Source organism: Rhea pennata, chromosome 4, assembly GCF_028389875.1.
Source record: "Rhea pennata isolate bPtePen1 chromosome 4, bPtePen1.pri, whole genome shotgun sequence".
NCBI classification, from domain to species: Eukaryota; Metazoa; Chordata; class Aves; order Rheiformes; family Rheidae; genus Rhea; species Rhea pennata.
The window spans coordinates 74617033-74637921 of NC_084666.1; the positions used below are offsets into that span (position 1 = coordinate 74617033).

Sequence of the window (20889 nt, forward strand, 5' to 3'; positions counted from 1 at the left end):
ACAAGGTGCCTTGAAATACAAATGCTTTATTGCAGCATTTCATTATTTACAGTACCGTTCGTTCCTTTTGTCCCTGGGTGCCACCAATGTGCAAGCAACTGGAAACACAAAAGCTAAATGATGGTAACGCAGTAGCAAAGCATTACTGTGCTTTATGCTGATAGTCACAGCTCTTCCCTGGTACTGAATGCAAAGTTTTCTGCGCTTTCTCCAGTCACTCGACAAACATTGTAATGCGAAACTTTGCTCACAGAAAATTCTCGGTCAGTTTTTGGTCTGTTCGAAGTTATTCAGGAAGAGTAATCTTTCTAGCTGGACTGGCTCTTGAATCAGGGCTTTATGTTAAGTTTGGGGTTTAATTTTTCATTTTAAGTACTGTTTTGTTCCCAATGCTTTTTACTGCAGATTCTCTTTGGTTTATATAAGTAAGTAAGTTTTTGGTCATTTAATTTATGACCAAAATTTAGGAGGATGGATTCTTTCTGTCTGAACTGTCTTAAAAAAAAAAAAAAAAAAAAAAGAAAAGAAAAGCCAGTGCCCTACCGTTACCATTCCATTGCTGCTAGATACTGAAACCGGACATGTAAGCTCCCAGAGTTGCATTTAAAAGTGATTTTTGTTTGGTCGTAATAGAATACCGCAACTTCTATGATGTGTTGCTACTTCATATAAAAATGGTATTAGCAGACTAAGAAACTACTAAACTCTGTACTTTGACACAATACTATCTAAAAGTAGGACAAACTACATTGTATTACCAATTATAATTCAGGAATGATAACAGAAACCTCCCTTTTGGAGGGAGTCATTACTATGTATTTTATTGAAGATAGAAGAATTCCAGTATCCCAGTGATAAAGTCCTACAAACAGGTCAAGTATCCTTTCAGCTTTGCAACAAGAGAGAAAGTACTTAAAAGACAGCTTTAGACTGTCTTTCAGTCTGAAGAAACCTTCCACTGCAGCCAGCAGCAGCTGTGGACACTCTGCGAGGTAAACAGTTAACCTCTCTGCCCTGGTTAGCTCAGTATGAAACAGGGATGTCCTTATCTTCCAGCACTTGAAAGGCTTTGTGTTTCAAAGCTTTCCTAAAACTAGAAAATGTTTGCATTTCTGAAAAACAAGTTACATTTAAACGGCACGCTAGTCCTTCAGAGAACGCAGCTGGGTAAGGTTCAGCAGTACCGACTGCAGCTCTTCTCACCCAATGCCTGGTTTACAATTCAGTAATGAGTCCTGCAGCAGCTGCCTGAAATGATTTTGAAATTCCAACTTCTTAAAAATGGGGCAGGTACAGCTGTAGTGGGTTTTCTCCTGTGAGACAGACTTCTATTCCATGTTTCCGCAGGCTTTTCTGTCTCACCCCCAAAACCTTAATGTTGCAGTAAGTAACATTTTCATACAGAAAAATGCTTTGTCTTTATTTCATTACCTACCATACAAAACACGGTGTTTAAAAAGCTCTGCGGTGCCTCCGTACTGTTATTCCCCTGGAATTTGGAGGAGGCGGCAGAGTTCACATGCAGTCAACGACATTGCTGGATCCTTGGCCCACATCCCGGATCTGGCTGCTGAGACAGGAGCACACGGCCACGCCTGCCCCTGCCCTGCAGTGTGACACAGAGCCGACGAGTTCCCACCTAAAGATGACGGTAAAGGAAAAGGTAAGTTCTTGCCCATTCTGAACAGTATTTCTTGAAGTATTTCTTTCTTGTGGCCAAAACACTACTACACAGGCTCTTTCCTCTGAACAGAAATATACCCCACTAGTTTATTCTCACTCTTTCTCTGGCAAGTTCAGATTGCTTAGTGCAAAATCAGATTGAAACAACCACAGAACTTAGATTCTCATTGAATGAAGGGAAGAAGACAAGGAATGGACAGGAAAAGGACAAAAAGTAAGTGAATGCTTAAAAACAGGCGGAAAAAAAGAATTAGAAAGTATTCATCTTTTAAAATCAGACTTATGTCACACTTAAATATTTACAAGAAAAAGCCAGTGGCGTGAGCAGCACACCCACACCCCTGGAGTCATGAATATTAGTCAGTTATCACTAGGAACAACAAATATGCTCCTCCTGCACACTATTCCCATGATGTTGTGATTTCAGATAGGTAGATATCATTGGTTCATTAAGCCAAATGAAAAATTTTAAATTACCTGTTCACTATGGGATCAAATGCTTCCACTGTATTCAGGTACGCATTGCCATTATGACCTCCAACTGCAAAAATTTTACCCATCAGTGTTGCTATGCCAACTCCACCCCTTGGAGTCGTCAGCTCTGCTACATACTCCCATTTGTTACTGCGTGGGTCAAACCGCTCCACAGAGCTCAGTGGAGAGTTGTCATCAAAACCACCTGCAAAGAATCATCATATATTGGTATTTAGCCAGTTTCAGTGGTGGTGATATCCAGGATGCACGTTATCTGGGTAATTCTCTGTATTCAGTGGGGTGGTGTCCCAGGCTATGTTTTTATATGAATCTTTTAAAAGTTCCTAAGGAAAAAAAAATTATGTAACAGCTCTCAGTCTTGTCTGAGTATGATAGCTTCAAGGGAAGAGTCACCTAGAAGAGTGACAATTTTCTTCTTCACCCACTTTACAAGCAGTATTTGTATTATTTGCTCCTCGTGTTTGTACTGTATTTAGTGTTAATGAAGTCAGTGCTAACTTGGAATTAAAAAAAAAAAAACAGCATAAGCACGGTCTTGATTTTATTTTGGCTGAAACAAAACCAGCTCTTGCACTGTTTTCAAATTGAAATAGTGCTAAAAACTATCAGGAAAAAGGCCTTCAAGTAAGACAGGCTGCAGTGAAACATCCTACTTTGTGGGGCAGATATAAAAGGAACAGGTAGCTAACCCCCAAAAAATCCTATGTTCTTGTTTTAATCTTTTAAGATAATACACAAGATTTAAGTTTGACTGGTAGCTTAATCAGTGAACTGATGATGTGCTGACCATTGTTATGACAAGTGCAATTACGGAAGTACAAGCAAATGTCAAAACTCGATCGCAAAGAAAGCGCATGCACAGCCTGCTCCCCGTAATCACCACTATGCCAGACTTAGCTTCTTCCCTCAGGAAAGCGGGTAAATGTAATGCTCAGTTGTAGTGCAATAAGGTGAGCTTTGATAAACAGGCAGTGGAGTAAGTGTAATCAATCTATCTGCCATGAAGCTAATGACATCTACGCTCAGAACAGAACTGAATGCTTTAAAAGTATGTATATTTATGAATAACTTTCATAATAAGGATACTAGTGATAAGTGAGTAGTCTCATGAGGATTTTCCAGGTGGACGTCTTGTTCTCAACCGTACAGCCCTCCTGAAACGTGAAATACCAACTTCTTTTTATCTCCCCGCTGTTGCATCTATAGCTGTGCCCTGGTGGTTGTGCTTGCTTTCTTCTCCCATTCAAGAAAGTGCAGACCAGGTCTATCTGTTCCCTTTAGCAACAACCTACTACAGTAGTCGCCAAAAACAGCACAAAAAACACCATGCTCCTACTCACCAACAACGTACAAGCAGCCATGGAGCTCACTAACACCATTGCCAGCTCTTCGCTGACCCATCTCTTTCACTTCGATCCACTTATCCAAATGGGGATCATATTTTTCCACACTGGAAAGAGATGCTACACCATCATTGCCACCCACAGCATAAACATGGTTCTGAAAAAAAGTTATTTAGAGAAAGATTTTTATACTTATATATATTCCTGTTTAAGAATTCTGACAATAGACCTATTTTAACAGCATGTAAATGCCATTCCCAGTAAAGCAAATGGAAAAGTTGTATTGTGTTCCAGATGCTTCGCAGAGCACACATGACAGCGCAAGCATTAAAGCAGTGATGGATGCAGTACATTAAACATAGTAACCATGATGAACCAGTGTCTTCCAAATGAGACCAGAAGCATTAGCTTCCCTCTCCCCTCTTTTATGCCAGTATAATTAAAGGTGTCTTGATGACAAGCCCGCTCACAGTATCTGAAATATGGTTAAAACGCGGAGCACAGTTCAGTGTGATAAAGGGTCTAATACCCTTATCCTTTGCACGTTTCCATAGGATTGTGATGGCTAGAAATGATCAGACCCACCAATTGTATTATTTTATTCAAAATCTTGCTGTTTTGCCTTGTAAGATGAATTTAAAAAATAGTCCTAGATGTAGGTTCCTCAAGGTTCATCCTTGACTTGGGAGAAAATAGTAACTTACCATGAGGGCTACAGAGCCAACTCCTCCTCTGGGAGTGTTCATCGGAGCAGTTCCACTCCATCGATCAGATTCAATGTCGTATCTTTCCACATCGCTGAAGCATGTGTTGTCATCTAAACCTCCTATTGCATAAATGGGGCCACCGAGGGAGGCAAGAGCAATTCCTCTCCTAGTAAAATCGCAGGATCAATACTTCAATGTGAATCCTTAAGGGGAGCGGGAAAGATGCATCAAGTGCAACTTTATCTGACTGGCAACAGTTTCAAAGTATGGGAAAAAAGTAATGAAAACCTAAAAGCAAATACAGTTGAGAATAATATAACTGTCAAGTGAATAGGAGCTCAGCACTTGCTGGCTCTCTGCATGCCTGTCACTCTTGCAGCATTATGCAGAATGTCTCTTATACACTCACAGCCCCCCGTTAGGGGACTCTCATGTTACCTTAACATCACCTCAGCTTTCCCAGCCACTTCTGTGTTGATCTTGTGATCCGCAACTAATAGAGAGGACAGTTGTGGCCAGAATTTTTTAGACTGCAAACAAGATAAGGGACCTGGAAAATGCCATGGGATATCGTTCTGACTGAAGGTCGTAAGTCTGTCCGTGTATTATTTGAGCATTAGATTCCTACCTCAGTCCTAAATTTTATGCCTTCTGTCTGTCTTTGTTGTATCTGATGGAGATAAACCTGCTGATTTTAACTATGTTAATGTAACTGCAGCTGTCATTGAGGAATTACTTTTTGGGAGTGATGTTAGTATGCACTAAAAAAACCACAAACAAATGTATACTGGATATTAGAAGACTGACCTCTAGAAAGATTTATTTGTAGTTTCTTTCATTCTGTTTTTTAAGTCTGCGTTGCAAGAGTTGACAGATTTCATCTACGAAATCTCCCAATATGAGAGTACAATCAGTACTATAAAATGAACAGTATGCCATTAGAGAATTTAATGTAAAGAATGGTCTACAAGGTAAGTGTAAAGTTTCTACAAAGATGCATGATTCAACATTTCAGGAAAAACATTCTTGTCTTACTACATAGGGAGTAGCTTTGCAGATGTTTAGATCGGATAGGAGGAGGTGGAATCTTTCTACGGAATCAACATTGTGCAAGATCCCAAGCATATCTTAAATTGCCTCCGTAGATGGCATGTATCTGGCCCCATTAATGGTAGCAGGTCAAAACAACGTTACATTTTACCTTGGCCCCCAGTCAAGCTGTATCAGAAATTCGAGGAAATTAGTGTACCACAAAGCCTGACTAACAAGACCAGGTGATGCACGAGGAACACTATAACCAGTGAGTCAGTAGTACCCACAAGCAACTAGATGACCAATAGGCCTATGTTAATCAAAGCCACAGTTTTGATTAAGTTTCTCTGCTTTCAAAAGATCCTGTTCATTCTAGAGAGATTCACTACAATTAAAATAGGAAAGAACTTAGAAGAAAAAATCTCTTTGCTCAAATAAGTATTCTTACACCTTTGCCCTGGATTGGACCAGTGGAGCCTAGCCAAGGCACAGTAGCCATTCCACTTACTGGCTTAAGAAGTGATACAAATATTGAGACTTGAAGTTTGCCAGGAATATGCTCGTGGTGGGGGAGGCAGAAGGCATTTCGAGGAGTCTAGGTTTTCTGCTTTGATTACATCACAACCACAAATAGCTTTAGGACTTGGTCATGCCCATCATTTTACTCCCCCTTGTACATGACACTGTTAGAAACAGGTTACAAAATTTAATGTAGAATTAAGGAGACAATTGATTTAAATGATAGCGGAAAGAAAACATTTAGGATTTGCCAGTCCAGTAGCTCTTTAGAAGAATCCAAGTGCCCAAAAGCAAGACAAATCCACTACATGACTTTCAATGTTGTAGTGCTTTTGGCCTTTTATGGCAAAAAAAACCAGGAGCTACTATTAGTTCCCTGGGCATCAAGTCTTTTGCCACTCACGTCCTGCTGGTAATGACCTCCGTCATTCTTAAAGAATCCACAAAAACAATTTCCAATTCCTTTATCTGGCTTAGCAAAAAATAACATTAACAGAGGCACAAAATGGAAGTCAAAGAACAGTAACAACCAGTGTTACCAATTAGGGCTTTCTCTGGGAGAGAGGGATTCTACAGTCTTCCAGTAAAATTCCTAGTATGTTACTCAGAACTTGGTGCTGGTGCAAATACATGATGTATGCAAGTATGTGATGCAGATTTGTTTGCTCTGTAATAGTGTGTTAGCATTTAAGCCCCAAAATAGGGGGGAAAAATCTAAAAATAGCTGAGTTTGGAAACCAAATAAGGCCTGAGAATGTTTTCCAGCATTAACAGTAAATGATGAATCAAGAACTAGGACTTAAATTTTTTTCCCCCTGTTGGATCCTGATACACGTACCTCTTTGTATTCATTGATGCCTTCATCATCCACTTGTTTGTGAAAGGATCAAATACTTCCATGCTTCCTAAGTGTTCATTTCCATCATGTCCACCTACTGCATAGACTTTACCTGAAATGCGTACACATATTTAGATAGAGAAATTGCTTGGCAACATTTCAGTTTTCATTTATGTAATACCTCTGCCAACATGGAGAAATAAACTCAAGTAAACATTAACATCTTAAAGTTTTTCAGTATCAAATTCTTAAAGTTAGGACTTCATATTTTTATATGCTGTACTCAGACAGGTATCTGTTTTAACATGGACTGCTATACAAATCTTGAAAATTTTATACAGGAAATCTTCATATACCTTATTAGGGTACTGCAGTTCAGATCGGTTTTGTACATTGACAGATATATCAATTGCTCTGTATTTTTCCTGCTGTAGCACAGAGACCACCATGTACGAGGAAGAGTTGAATCATGGATGCTAAGCTGCTCTGGACTGCACAGACTTGGTTTCAGAAGACAGGAGTCCCAAAAATAAAGGTAGGTCTGCTCTTAGAACAGTTATGATCTTAGTGACTTGCCTAACAGAGAAAAGCCTGTATGGATTTACCTTTGAAGGAAGCTAGTATTAACAAAGTCTGCGTTACTATCCTGTATAACATTGCTTTAAAAACAGATAGATAAATGTTAAATCACCTAATAAGCTAGCAGCAGGTTATATACAGAATTAATGTCTTTTCACTATCCATACTCTCATATTGTTAAAAAGTAATAACCCTATAATAGGGAAGGAGCTGTACAGAATTGAAGGATATTCACCAGTTAAGCCATTACAAGACAGATTAATTGACTAAAAGCACCAATTCCAGCAAAAGGAGCAAAGGAAGTGTCTTCTGAGTAGGGTTGCTTTGTTACTGACCTCCCACAGAGATCACACCCACGTGTCTTCTCCTACTGTTCATTTCGGGGCCGAAGAACCAGTTGTTCTTACTTATGGAGTAACATTCAATGCTACGAAATGGGTCACCTGATCCACCTCTACCACCAACACAGAATAGCACACCTAAAGAAGACAAAAGAGGTTTCTAGAGAACTAGTAGGAAAACATGAGATTAAATTTGTAGAGTAGAGTGGATCAAAAACTATACAGTTTGAGATAGGTCACATTTCCTTTCCAGGGGCGTATTCATTGTCCTGTGTTTTGGACCTTGGGATTAGGCCTTCGTTTGGCATGCTGTTCTGACAATTAACTATCCATATCCTTGCAAAAGTAACATATATTTTAAATATGCCTTTTGTAATTTTCTTAAGGAGAGAAATACATTTTTAAATATAACTGAACGTAAAAGGGGGATTTGCAGTCTTATACGCATCACTCATTTTTGGTTTTGGTTAGGCAGAGAAAGTTAGCTCAACCTTCTCATACAAAAAAAAATCTTCAGTATTTTCTGTAGAGTTTCAAGCATGCTGCCTATATAACTTACTTAAAAGTTCTAGCTTGAATATAGATACAGCTGATCTGGATAAATAAATACTGTTTCAAACAGACTTTAAAATTTTGTAAGAAAATGCAGCGCACAACCCAATCACCAGAAAAGTGCACAGTGGCTCTTCCAATTGTGCATGAAGTCATTAATAAACATTTATACAAAGCTAACTAACCCTAAACAGATGAGCTGCCCTTTTTCCACACCACTCAATACTGGATAATCAGACACACATTTAATTACCAGCAGTCTGCTTCCTTGGTGTTGTGCGAATGGAGTATTCAAAGTCTGGCACTGCCCTGCTGCTCAGGTGAAGGTGGTAGTTTCTTGCTTCATCCAGCAAATCCCTACATTTTAGATTCTGCTTGACAATCTCTTCCTTTGCCACAACACCCATAAGGAAACAAATGGGCAACAGAGGCAGTCGTACCTGACAGAAATGAACACAGTTGGAATGACTGGCTAAACTGACTGAATCTAACTATTAACAGCGATGCATACGTACCAGACTGCAACCTCAAGAGCCAACCATCAGCCCCACACTCTTCATTAAAAGAGTAACTATATTCCACTTGGCTTTTAGATTCTTCTTCAAGAGTAATGCTGGCATGAACATTCCTTCTAAGGAAAAAATCTTGCTATAACCATTTGTACTTAAGCAGTACTGAGGTAACTATCACTTTGTCCGGGCTGGGCGCAGGCAAGAAAACTGCAGCTGCCTGCGCTGGCAGGGTGTTAGCTGCGACGCCAGCAGGCACATAAAGCACTGCACGGTTTCCTTCTGGATGTGATACAGGCAGAGACTGTAATTTTACCGGAATAGCCTATTTAGGACTAGTCTGTTAAGGATATGAATTTTTATTTCATTTATATGCCAGCATAAGAGGACTTTTGTTAGAATAATTCATCTTATTGGAGTGGCAATGAAAACTGATACACTCTGTCAGCGTGAACTAAGTGCATATTCAGGAAATATTGCTAGCACAGTAACTCCATTCTCTAGTGTGGACTTGGCCTGACAGCCTGCAGTATAAAAAAAAAAAAAAAAGTTGAGAGCCAACTGTTAAAGTCACCAGAGAACATAGGGCAGACCAGGCAGCGGAGAAGACTAAAAGAAACGTATAATGCAGCGTAGTTCACTCAAATTAGACTATGAAATCTTGCTGTCAGATTAACACCAGAATATAACACCAAGAACAGGTCCGAGATCATTAAATAGATTAATACTAAAATAGTCCCAAGAGGCAGAGACCCAGCTGATGAGCGCTAAGAGGACATGAGTGCACTGGCAGAGGTTTATGGGTATTGTGAAAATTCTTTTTACTGTACTAACAGACTTCAGTTTTTCCATTAGCCTTTGTTACTACAGTGTTTCCCTAGAAGACCTGGTGATCAAGCTTAAGAATGGTGAGGCTCTGCATGGGATGAAACACCTCTACCCACCCGCCGTCGGCCAGTGCCTACAGTAATCCCCACTGCCAAGGCAGATCTGAAATAAGGTAGGCTTCCGAAATACTTCTTAAAACATCTTCCTCCCCACAGAGTAGTATTTTTGCAAGTATTTTCACTTTATGAGAAAAAAACACAAGGAATACGAAGTATAAGCAGATTGGGGTGACAAAAGAAAGGCCTAAAGGTAACACTGCCTGACTTTATAATAGTTAGCTTGGGACAACATTGTCAAGGAGTCTTCCAGTTAGATCAGTAGCAATAGTGAAATAGTAGTAGTAGTGGTTTCTCCAGGCAGTAGGGTGGTTCTGTTACACTGTAAGTGTCCCCACCTTCCTGTCAGCAGGAGTCTCTTTCAGTGCTTCCTTACCTACTCGCTCCAAACTCATTTTTTTCTTTACTTAGGCCCTTGCTCATTTTCAGCTGATTCAAAGCATCACCAACAGCCCTGCTAGTAGACTCATGAGGTTAATGATACACTAAGAACTCAAGGCTGACAAAAGTTCAGAATCGCGTTATAACAAAGTTAACCTGTAAGTCTGATTATGATGTGGGTAGCTTAGCTTTTTAACAACTGAATCTCAGTCTTGTTTTCAGCTAGCAAAAATGTCCAATGCCATTGGAAGCTCCATATACTGCTTGGTAAATAACCCATATTTAGAGTAAGGGTTTACTTTTTCATTGCTTTGTTCCAGACTTAGTTTCCATGAATAGGATAACATAACACACAACAAAAATCAATCCATTTCTTTAAGAAAAAGCTCAAATTAATATTGCCCTTTATCAGTTGTATACTATAACTGTGTGCAAGTATACAACAACTTCATGCTGGTCTAGAGGAAACAGAAGCTTTTTAGAAGCCAGTTAATGAAGAGCTGTGATCTTTCATCATGAAAACTGAAAAATGATACAAGACAATGTTCATGTCATGTACAATCATCACACTAGTGGACTTCTCAGTACTTACGTAATGCACATATTAGCAATTCTGCTGAAGTGCAGAACTTTGTGAAGCAAAATATATAATTTTATAATTAATTAAATACAACTGAAAGAACACAAGTGTTCCTTCCTGCTAAGATTTTATAGTGGATGGGAACTGCTCCTCCACTCAGTGCAGATTCTCCGTACCTGTCTCAAATACTGTATTTTATATTTCCATTAGCAGCATGTGTGGAGTTTGAGTAACTCAAGTATATAATATTTGGCAGAAGATGGTTCTGAAGGATGTTTAAATAGCTTCAGTTGAGTTGACCCTTTCGATGCATTTATGAATTTCTTTCAGAAGCAATGGACTCTTAGTGAGTCCAGAGATTTGAATTAAAAACTCATTTTGTGGATCAGTAGTTTAGTTTTCTTAGTCTAGTGAGCATTAAAGGGTAGGGCTCACTCTTCTTGGTCTGCTGATACAGGTACAAAGTCTTAAATTAACAGGTCTTCTGTTAATTAAATATACACAAAATATTATAGAAGCTAGACAGCTTGCTGACATATCTTCCTATTAGTGTTTTACTTCCTAATTGCATAACAGAACTCCTGAATAGCTGTGCTTTGCTTTAAGTACAAATACTTACCAGCAAAGGAAATTAGTATTTCAGCTGTAGTACACGTGAAGTGACAGCTTTATGTTCTCCACCTCACTGTGTATAAATCTAGAGTTTCTGCTCTGGCAGAGAGAAAGCTTTTTGTTGGCTCCTAACGCCCCTCCTCCCCCCACATTAGCAGAAAATCAGCACTCTTCTCTTTACAGGGCCTGGAGAACAAGACTTTGTCCTGATATTCAGGTCTAACCTGCTTTCACTCTCAACTAGCAGCAATGAATAACAGATGAGGCACCGATTGTTAAGAACATCTTTCTTCCTAAAAGCTACTTAACTGAAAACAGTTGACAGAGAAGTAAACCAGTGATGGGCCATGCACCAGATGCCTCAGTCTACCCTACCTGAGCAAGTATTTCATCCAGCCACATAGCATGATGCTGCGGATTGGCCAGAAGCCACTTGATAGCAGCATTGTAAACTTGCTTTTCATTTTCTATATTCAGATCACTGGAGGACAAGAGTTTATGGAGGTGCTGCGGTGACACATTCACAAAGTCTTCACATTCCACCACTTCGGCAAAGTGTTCACAAGCATATTGATCGGCCATGTCCATCAAGTCGATGCGGTTGTGACTCTCTGCAAACGCCCTGACCGCCAGGCAGTTGGAGGGATGGAAGTGTAGCTTCATGTATTCACAGCAAGCTTTTGCTACAAGCTCCACTTGAAGAATGCAAGCGGCATACAAGAGAGGCTGGACATTATCGACAGTCAGAGTAAGTCGGGAGGAGTACACGAACCTCACGAGATCTTCTATCGCGTCACCATCGAAGTCCCTGATCTCAATCAACGTCTGCTTGGCTTCAGCCATTTCTGAAAGAAACATGGCTCTGAAATAAGGTATAACACAAGCTAGCACCAGTTTGTGGCAGGGGATGAGCTTTGAACCAACCTGCAAAAGAAAAAAAGGAAAACAAAAGACTTTTACTGGAATGTTAGTTTTAGATATTTTCTTTAAGCTCTGAAACAAAAGACAGTTAACTTAGACTCAATATGCAGCAAGCTGCTTTATTTTATTGAAACAAATGAACTCCATTTGCCCCATATTTCTGGCATTATTTCAGTGTATCCCAGGCAAATTTCTGTTTTAATTTTAACTATCCACTAGAGTCAGGTAAGGCTGTAACACAAAAAGTCACTACCATTAACTTACTTGCTGTTCCCATTTTTTAAGAAAGTTTTATTTAAGAACTTCAGAAGGCAGGAGGAGACTGCTAGGCAGTTGTTTGTTTTCCATTTATACAGAGACTTTAAAGGGAAAAAAATAATTGTAAAGTGACATCTTTAGACTACTTAAACCTCTGCATTTTTATTGTTGTTTTAGAAACTGGTAATTCCATTTACAGGAGCAAAATCCTGTAAAACCACAGCAATAAAGGCATTTAGAGAAAAACACAGAGACTATTAAAAATTACCCTTCAGGGCAAGCTTTACCAAAGAGTGGATCACCCTGAGGTCAGCTCCCTTTTCAGCTAACACTGTGTCTTCACATGGTCTTTCGAAGTACAATTGTTGCTGATAAGCATACCAAGGAGAATTAAATTTGTTCTATTTCTTTATAGTATGCCCATGTTAAAAATTCCATCTTTACTCCTAAATAAACCACAGTCATGGTAAATATGTGGAAAACAAAACAAAACTGAGTTAAGCTTTTTTTTTTTTTTTTTTTTTCTCCCTCCCCGCTCCGCTAGAAGTCAAGAAAGGGATTTCTGTACAAACTGTGCAGATGTAACAGAAGAAAAAAATCTTACTGTGTTTGGCAATTTTTTTTGTTCTTTTTTCTTTTAATAGAAGCAATCTTTTTAAAACAAGAATACTGAAAAATTTATTACACCTACAAAGTTTCTTGGCCCCGATCTTCCCCTGGTGTGCAAGGCAAAAAGTGGTACAACAAAGTCCCATATGCAGCGTATGCAGGTAAGATACATAATAGTTGCATCATTTTAGGTAAGACTCAAGTAATCTGGGTTAAAACATCATTCAGAGAGCTTGAGTTGAACTCTTAACATATTTGTTTTAAAATGCAATAACAAACTAAAGCCAGCCAGTCCTTGCTAAGGATTTTTTGGAGTTTATATGCAAACGTGCACACTTACTTTTGAACAATCATGGTGTTACCTGAACTTTTTCTGTTGACTGGAATTAAACATGATGGGTTAAGGCAAAGAATACAGTTATTCTTCAGTATTAAAGCCCACCTGCAATTTGGAGCAACTAAGATGAGGAAACAATTTCATACTGAAATGTTCCACCAAGACAAGTGACCCTTGTAAGAACTGCTCTTGACAGACGTCAAATCCATCACACATGCAATGCTCTGCTGTACACAGCCAATGTAATGATATACCACAGCTGTTATTCAACTGAAAGCATTTCCACTTTGGCTGCAAAGAATAAATTTCTTCTGAAACAAAAGCAGAACATCGTTTCCAAAGACAACTCAAGTGATTTTCTGGACATCTTAATTCCAGGGCAAAAAAAATATTCTAGCTGAATTGAATGTTTTAACTACGTGCAAGACTGTAAGATGGGGAAATTGCTTGCTGCTTCCTTAAATGAAGGAACTCCATCCTTTTAAATTAATGAACCATAAAAAAAGACATTTACCTACTTAAATAAAGTTATTGTATACACTGAATGCTTTTCACATATTCAAATGCTTTAAAGAGAATGAGGAATTAATGCACTTAAATAAGCAGTGCTGTTAACATTGCACTGGAGAGCCTTGCCTGCTCACTGCTGCTATAAAATTTAAGATTTACCAAGAAAAAAAGTCTCTCCTTCTAAACATTTTCACACAAAATACTGAAGTAAGACAGGAGAGATACATTAGTCAGATTACTGCAAAACATAAGTGAAGGATCTTCTTCAGTATGGTTTTATTTCACCAACTTCTACCTTAAAAATTCATTTAATCTCTCAAGCCATTATTTGTATTCTGCAGCACAGTCTAGCACTGCAACAGACAAGACAAGGCTACAGGAGTACTTCATCACTGGTGATGTTTTAGGCTCAAAACATGCATATTCATGCTCTAAGCATCAAGCAATATATGAAAAAAGCTCCCGTAAGAGATACTTTTTGACTGATCTAGCAACATGAAGCACAAATGTCAGCAAAAGTTCCTATATAAATTGATTTAAAAGACTGCCAAAACGTGTCAGGATATAGTTCATCAATGCCTATATAGAACTCCTTATTTGAATTCATAGGAAAAAAAAAAAAAGTATCTTCCTAAAAATAAGTTTTAATTTAGATTAACATTTAAGAATTTGATGCAAGTCTCTCAAGAGACAGCCACTAGAAAGACCACTATGTTTTAAACATTAATAAATGGTATCTCTATCATCGTCCAGATTCTTGTGTGATGTATTTATCCTCCTTTGGTTGAAAGCTATATCCATCATATTTTTATAAGGGACCTTAAATACTGGGCATTAAGAATTGTACAATACTCAATTGTACAATTCAACAGTGATAAATGTTTCAAAAATTGTGAAAATTTTGCCATTTTAACAGTTTAATTTGTATACTATTAACATTTAAAATTTGGGCTGCCTTGAATTGAATAATAAGTAACTTGGCAATAACAATTGTGGTCAAATCAGATTTAATGAGGTCCAACGGGCATATTATTTGATGCAAACAAAATAAACCTAAAAATACAGGATGTACTTCACGGAAACTTCCAAAAAGTACTTAAAAACTTAGCAGAAAAGTTACTGCTCATTCTGCAATGTTGTTTCAACTCTATTCCGTTCAAAGGTGTTTTGGTTTACTGTTAAGTACACAGTGGAAGGGATTAGCTGTATAAAGCTTTAATGGCATACTGGTTTGAGAAAATGTCATTGGTGTAATCAGGCTCTCTGTAGTCCTGTTCTGGTATTTATTACTTCCTTACCTCTAAACTGAAATGAACAGAGATGTGATCTTAAGAGTCTCCTCAGCATTTTAAGCATCTCACCAAGGCTCAGTGTTAGTCAGCAGCCAGATCACAATTCAACAGACAGTGCAGTACTTTCCCACTGCTACCTGAGCCCCACTCTGAGCATGTGTCGAAGAGTAAATTCTTTATACACAAAGTCTAACAGCATATATAAAATGTGGTGTTGGGAAGTAAACATGTAGCTCATGCTCTTCTCCTGAGCTATAAAGGATAACCAAGAGGAAGCTTTAAAAATGTATCCCAGCAGATAACTGAAATCTAATACTAAAGACGGTCAACAAGCAGGATCCCGCAACAACACTCCTCAGGAAGTTTTCTTCAGAAAACATAGAAGAAACACAGAGATGTACCCAGCACACAGCTTTACGCAGTTCTGAAGCTGAAGCGTGGTGTCTCCTTCCTGAAGGTCATGGTGCCATCTCTGCATCCTCTCAAGCCTGGCTGATTCACAGGTGAGGTGTCAATTTTCTGCTCTATTGTAGATTATTAGGCAAAACTACTGAGTCTCACCGCAAGTTAATGAGGGTTTCCAAACGCTACCTAAACAAACTTACCTTTGTGCAAAACAAAAGGAGTACAGAAGAGGCTGAGCGGGCTTGTGCATGACATTTAGAGACTAGTGAAGGTTAGAAACTGAGATCTTATTATACAAGACAGAGATGTAGAGCTAAGCCAGAGGATAACTTTGTAGAGATAAAATAAGGTGGCAAATGATTTTGACAAATGCTTTTAAATGGGACTTGACTAACAGTGAAAATAAATGCACCCAGGACAGATATAGCTTAGTTTTTATCTTGTTAAACTGAAAGTTCTCTTTCACCCTAGACAGAAGTTGCTGGATGAAATATTTCATTAGATAGCTGTACTTTGGCAGGCCTGTCAGACTGGTATCAGAAGCCTAAATGGCATCTAAGAGGATTCTGCCTTAAAGATCTGTATTTTTCACTTTACAGTCACATTGCATTTTTAATCCTTCTTCCTAACCTTTAAATGTTACAGTGTACATTTCTGGATACAATCCTTCCCACCAAGGAGGGTGCTGTTACTGGTGAAAAAAATTAACAAGGGACTGTGCTTTGGAATTAAGTAGCAGCTGCTTGCATGCTTTAAAGTTACATTTTTCAAAAAAGAGTAGGTATATTATCCACAAGTTGTCTGAGCTTGATCTTCTACAACTGCTATTCAATAGCAAAAGTGAATCTATCTGTTTTTTGCAACTTAGACTTTTTTTTTTTTTTGTAATATACATCTTTCCCAAAGGCAGAAGTTACTTCATGACTTCATTAGAAGTTACTTATGACGTTACTTCATCTATCTGCAAGAAATGTCCAGAGACTTCTGCAAGATGCTACAGAACCACTATTTATGCTCAGAATACACTAAAGAGTTCACTAAAGATCTGTAAGACAGGGAACAGTACTGCTGCTCTAAGAATAATTACAACTAAAATCAGAAAGCCATTAATTGGCTTACTCATTTAAAGAAGTTATAAACTTCCTGTATCTTGCTCAAAAATCATCTAGGAATATTGCCTGTAGGTTTAAAGTTTCAGGAAATGTCCTATCTGCTGTGAGGAACTAATTACAGTTAAGAGGCAAAGTCTGTACTGAGATTAAGAAATAGTGAAACAAGGATTAAAACTGAACTTTGGCATGACAGATGTCATTAGACAATCATGAAACAATTTCTCCTTTATGCAAGTGTTTATAATCAGCAAGAAGTCTCCTGCAGCTTAAATTTACCACTGAGTCACAGTTAAAAAAAAAAAAAAAAAAAAAAAAAAAAAGTTAAGCAACATTGCATAATTAGCTCTTCGCTTAACATGTGCACTTGCTTTCTACCAGACAAAAATCCTCTAAGATATTCTTAACTAAAAAAGCATCCGTCTTTGAGTGATTCTGCTATGAAAGGAATATGCCAGAAAATAAAATGCAAAAAGAAAAGTTTAAAGAATAATTTCCTAATGCATAAATCATTTTAGTTCTTCATAATATTAAAATCCGTCAGCACTAGTCTACCAATCTCCTTTTTAAGGCACGTTCCAACCACTAACACTTATTTTTGTTATAGCAGTGCTTTCTTTCAGCCTTCATCATTTTTCAGTCTGTAGTAATATAAAGGAATAGCAGTTACGAGATAGATTTCCTTGACAGACTGAAATTACATCTTCATTTTTAGATCAAAATGTTATAGTGGGTTGACTTGCAACTACAAAAAAAAAAGATGTAACTGGGCTGATTGAATAAACAGAAGTGCCATTCAAATAACTTTTCCCTTTAAAAGTGTGTATTATCAGCACAAGTGTAACCTACTTAGTGAACAGCAAGTTCAATACAGAAAGCAAGCACACTTTAAAAGAAGGTACAGATTAAAAGAGGGGAAAAGATGATAGGTTCACTATGAAGTCATTGCATCTCTCCAGAAAGAACAATTCAAAGACCAAACAAACTAGAAAGAAAAGCAACCAGGAGAAAAACAGCTGGCGTGCATCTGCCACTCTCCTGCTTCCTAAGGAGCAGTACTGCAGGTAACATTTCAGATTTTGACTCTTCAGACCACAGTCTTCATCCTGCGCTCCCAGGGTTTATTATTGTTAAAATGCTAATACTGCAATTATTAATAGCACTCATCTAGACAGATGTTACCAGTTGATCTGCTATATAAGATAAAGCTACTAGATTATTCTTGCCTTTACAGATTTTATTCAGCCTATCATCCCCTTTTTAATCCAATCTTTCTTTAGAAAGAAGTGGCTACACTATTTTACTCACATCTGCTTAATTTTAAATATCTAGCTTTTTGATATCTTGAAATCAGAATTATCCTCCAGTTATTTACTGTCACAGAATATATAATCATGTTTTGAAACGCAGCAGTTAAAGGAATACTCAGTTCTGACAACAGCTCTGTCAAAATTGCTCAATATCATAGTTCATGCACAAAGACATAAAGTTCAGTCCAGAAGCAATTATTCTCAACACATGAAAATGCCTGAGCACTACAGAAAGAAAAGCAAGCCCTCCAAAAAATTCAACTTAAATATATTGTTACCAGTTACTGAAAATCACTAGTTCAGAGAGCCTTACGACAAGATGTAATCTCTAGTCTCCATAGATTATATTCTTCACTTCAGGACTGGCAGCCAAGTTATACAGTGTAATATTCTGAATTTACCAAAATCGCTTCACACAGATAATACAACCATAACTTACGGCAAATTGAATTGCAGCCTTAGAAAAGTACATTTTCAAAGCCAAGGTTCCCTAGCAGGAATTTACATTTAACTGTTTATAAAATAAGACCTCTTCCTTTTTTGGGAGGGTAGGCAGAAAGGGAGAGAGGGATAAGGTTCCCCAAAATGCTTTTTAGTTTGACAGGCAGCTTCCATTTCATGGCTACCATGTCAGGGGCAACACACTATAGCAACCAGGTATTGCAATTCTGCACCCTCTGAGCATTAACTCAAATGTCAATAGCCTCTTGTGCCATTCTGCTGCTGCAAATAGTTTCTGCTCAGACGGTGAAAAGCAATTTCAGCATTTAATATCTGCTGTGGAGCAGAGCAGAAAAACATTCTTGCTTATCCTACTCCTTTTTGTCCATAGGTGTGGAAGGGAAAGAAACATGCCTCCTCACACCGTCTCCCAGGATCAGTGACAAAAAACTTACTTAAGGATGGGATGCCCACCAGGAGGCACCAGGGACACGTATCTGTCAAGGGTTTTCCTTGTTAATAGGCAACAGTAAAGTAGTAGGGAAACAGTTTCTCCCAAGGGCATTTGTTAACCGTTCGTGGTACGGGAACTACGCTCCACCTCTTCCTCTTATGTAACTATCCCCTGAAGCACTGCTAAGATGGCTAGCTAAGCACTACTTAATATTTGCAGGCACTGTTATGGATGTGAGCGATAACCTTATGATCAGTATATAAGCAATATACAGCTACGTTACAAAGAACACATTAAAGCAAGCAGACAAATGATTAACACTGGCAAGTTTCCTCCTTTTCCTTTACTCTTTGATCAGCAGTAGAATGTAGTTGTTTGGAGGGGAGCTGTATTTGATTTTGAGAATTCTGTTTCTTGGAAAGATCTAGCAGAGCAATACAGAATGCACAAACAGGGATAAATTTGTGATTGAAGTGTATGAGAAGAAAGAGGATACGAGGAGCTGGAGGTACACAGAGATCCAATAGTAACATACTGAACAACTATAGGAGCTTGCTTAGCAGAAGGCAAGTTGGGTAAGGTCAAAGCCATGCACCTCCTCCCTTGGGCTATCGATATCTTAAAATGTTTACATTTAATTTGTGAGCTTTCTAAGTGAGGAAAAAAAGTCACATCTAGAGATACCTCAGTCCAACTGGTCTTCTATACCCCCCCACCCCACCAACTCACAGCTACCTCATAGCACACACTTTTGTTAAACACAATAGGTTTGGTTGGTGAGAACCAGACAATTTAGTCACCTTTAGGGTAACATCGCAGAGCTCTCCAGCTTCAAAGAAGTGAAGAAGAGAGCTGTGAAAATCCTTCCAAGCCTCATTTGCTTCAAATACAAAGATTTCATCTTCAACATCACTGTTGGAAGACCTAGTTTGCTGCTGCTGCCGCCTTTTTCCCTTTATCAGATGCTGCTTTGCTTGCTCTGGGACCATGGATTCTGAAGCCATTGGCTGTTTCTTCTTTCACAGCGCGAATCTTCAAATGCTCCCACCGAGACGAAATCCAGCCCATCAGGAGTCACTCCAAAAATGCAGTTAAGTTCTTTTCATTTTCCTGTTTATAATATTAAAATGAATACAATTAGACATATTAGATACTACTAGTACCTAATTCTTAAGATTCCATGTTTTAAATACTACCTCAAATCTTATTCTGGGGAGTGGAAGTTGGAAGGGGGAAGAGACTCATGAATTAATCTTATACATATACCTTTAAGAAAGCCCATTCTTTATGAACTATTCTCCACACTTCTTGAAAAAAGATACTAAAGAGAGTAGGCAAGGCTGTATCCTCTTACCACAATCCAACAATCGTGGATGGTAGAGGAGCAAAAAGTCACCCTAAATAGCATCTCTGATTGCTACTGTCAGAGACAGACTATTGATCTGACCCAGATGGGTCTGTTTTTACACATTTACTGCTCATTTTTCCACGGTCCCTTCAAAAATTAAATCAATCTGAAACTGTGTTGTTTATTTAGTCAAATGAAAACAAAATAGAAAAATTAAAATATTCTAATTTTTTTAAACAAGAATGAAGTTTTCTAGGAAGTGCTGAAACAGAAAAGTTTTGAAACGAAAATGATTTCTTTTTATCTAAACAGCTAATTAATCCAGTCTCAGTTATTGACGAGACATCTTATCCAGGGTTGAAAACATCTAGGATACCACATACGATGGAGAGAGGGCTTTCTCCCTTCTGTCACTCGCATGTATTTCACTCTTTCTGCTTCTGCAAATTTCAGTTAGGTTATGTCTAAAGTCCACCTTTTTATTTACAAATAGAAGTTAAGCAGCAGAGGAAGAGCTTTTCAAATTCAGCAGCACATTTGCAATTTCAGCAGCACATTTGCAATTTCAGCTCTGTGCATCTAAAATGCTTGAAAACATATATTCCATCCAGTCAATGACATTTGGGCTGCACATCCAAATGTTTTGTGGGGAACTCTCTGGAAGCCCACAAGAAAAAGTGAAATACTATTTGAAAGCATAGAGTTATTGATTCAATTTACAAGCTGGTGTTCTTTTAGATTCTGGCAGGGAAGTAAGCAGATCTGTAAAATTTTAAGACT

At 38.2% G+C, this 20889-nt stretch overlaps 1 protein-coding gene across 2 annotated transcripts in view; it reads right to left on the reverse strand.

The window, feature by feature from the left end:
- Window positions 1-793: 793 nt before the first annotated feature.
- The window catches only part of KLHL8 (kelch like family member 8), a 28471-nt gene continuing 8375 nt past the window's right edge, over window positions 794-20889 (reverse strand). Inside the window, exons 2-10 of one of the 2 annotated variants that reach the window (XM_062574331.1) lie at window positions 19562-19871; window positions 11491-12039; window positions 8343-8529; window positions 7532-7675; window positions 6618-6729; window positions 4226-4394; window positions 3519-3678; window positions 2161-2362; window positions 794-1639 (exon numbers count right to left, since the gene is read on the reverse strand). In XM_062574331.1, coding sequence (XP_062430315.1) covers window positions 1516-1639; window positions 2161-2362; window positions 3519-3678; window positions 4226-4394; window positions 6618-6729; window positions 7532-7675; window positions 8343-8529; window positions 11491-12039; window positions 19562-19765 — 1851 coding nt within the window. In that variant the 5' untranslated portion in view covers window positions 19766-19871 and the 3' untranslated portion in view covers window positions 794-1515. Of the gene's footprint in view, window positions 1640-2160; window positions 2363-3518; window positions 3679-4225; window positions 4395-6617; window positions 6730-7531; window positions 7676-8342; window positions 8530-11490; window positions 12040-19561; window positions 19872-20889 lie in introns of those variants that run through there. The other variant, XM_062574332.1, reaches the window with a different exon arrangement.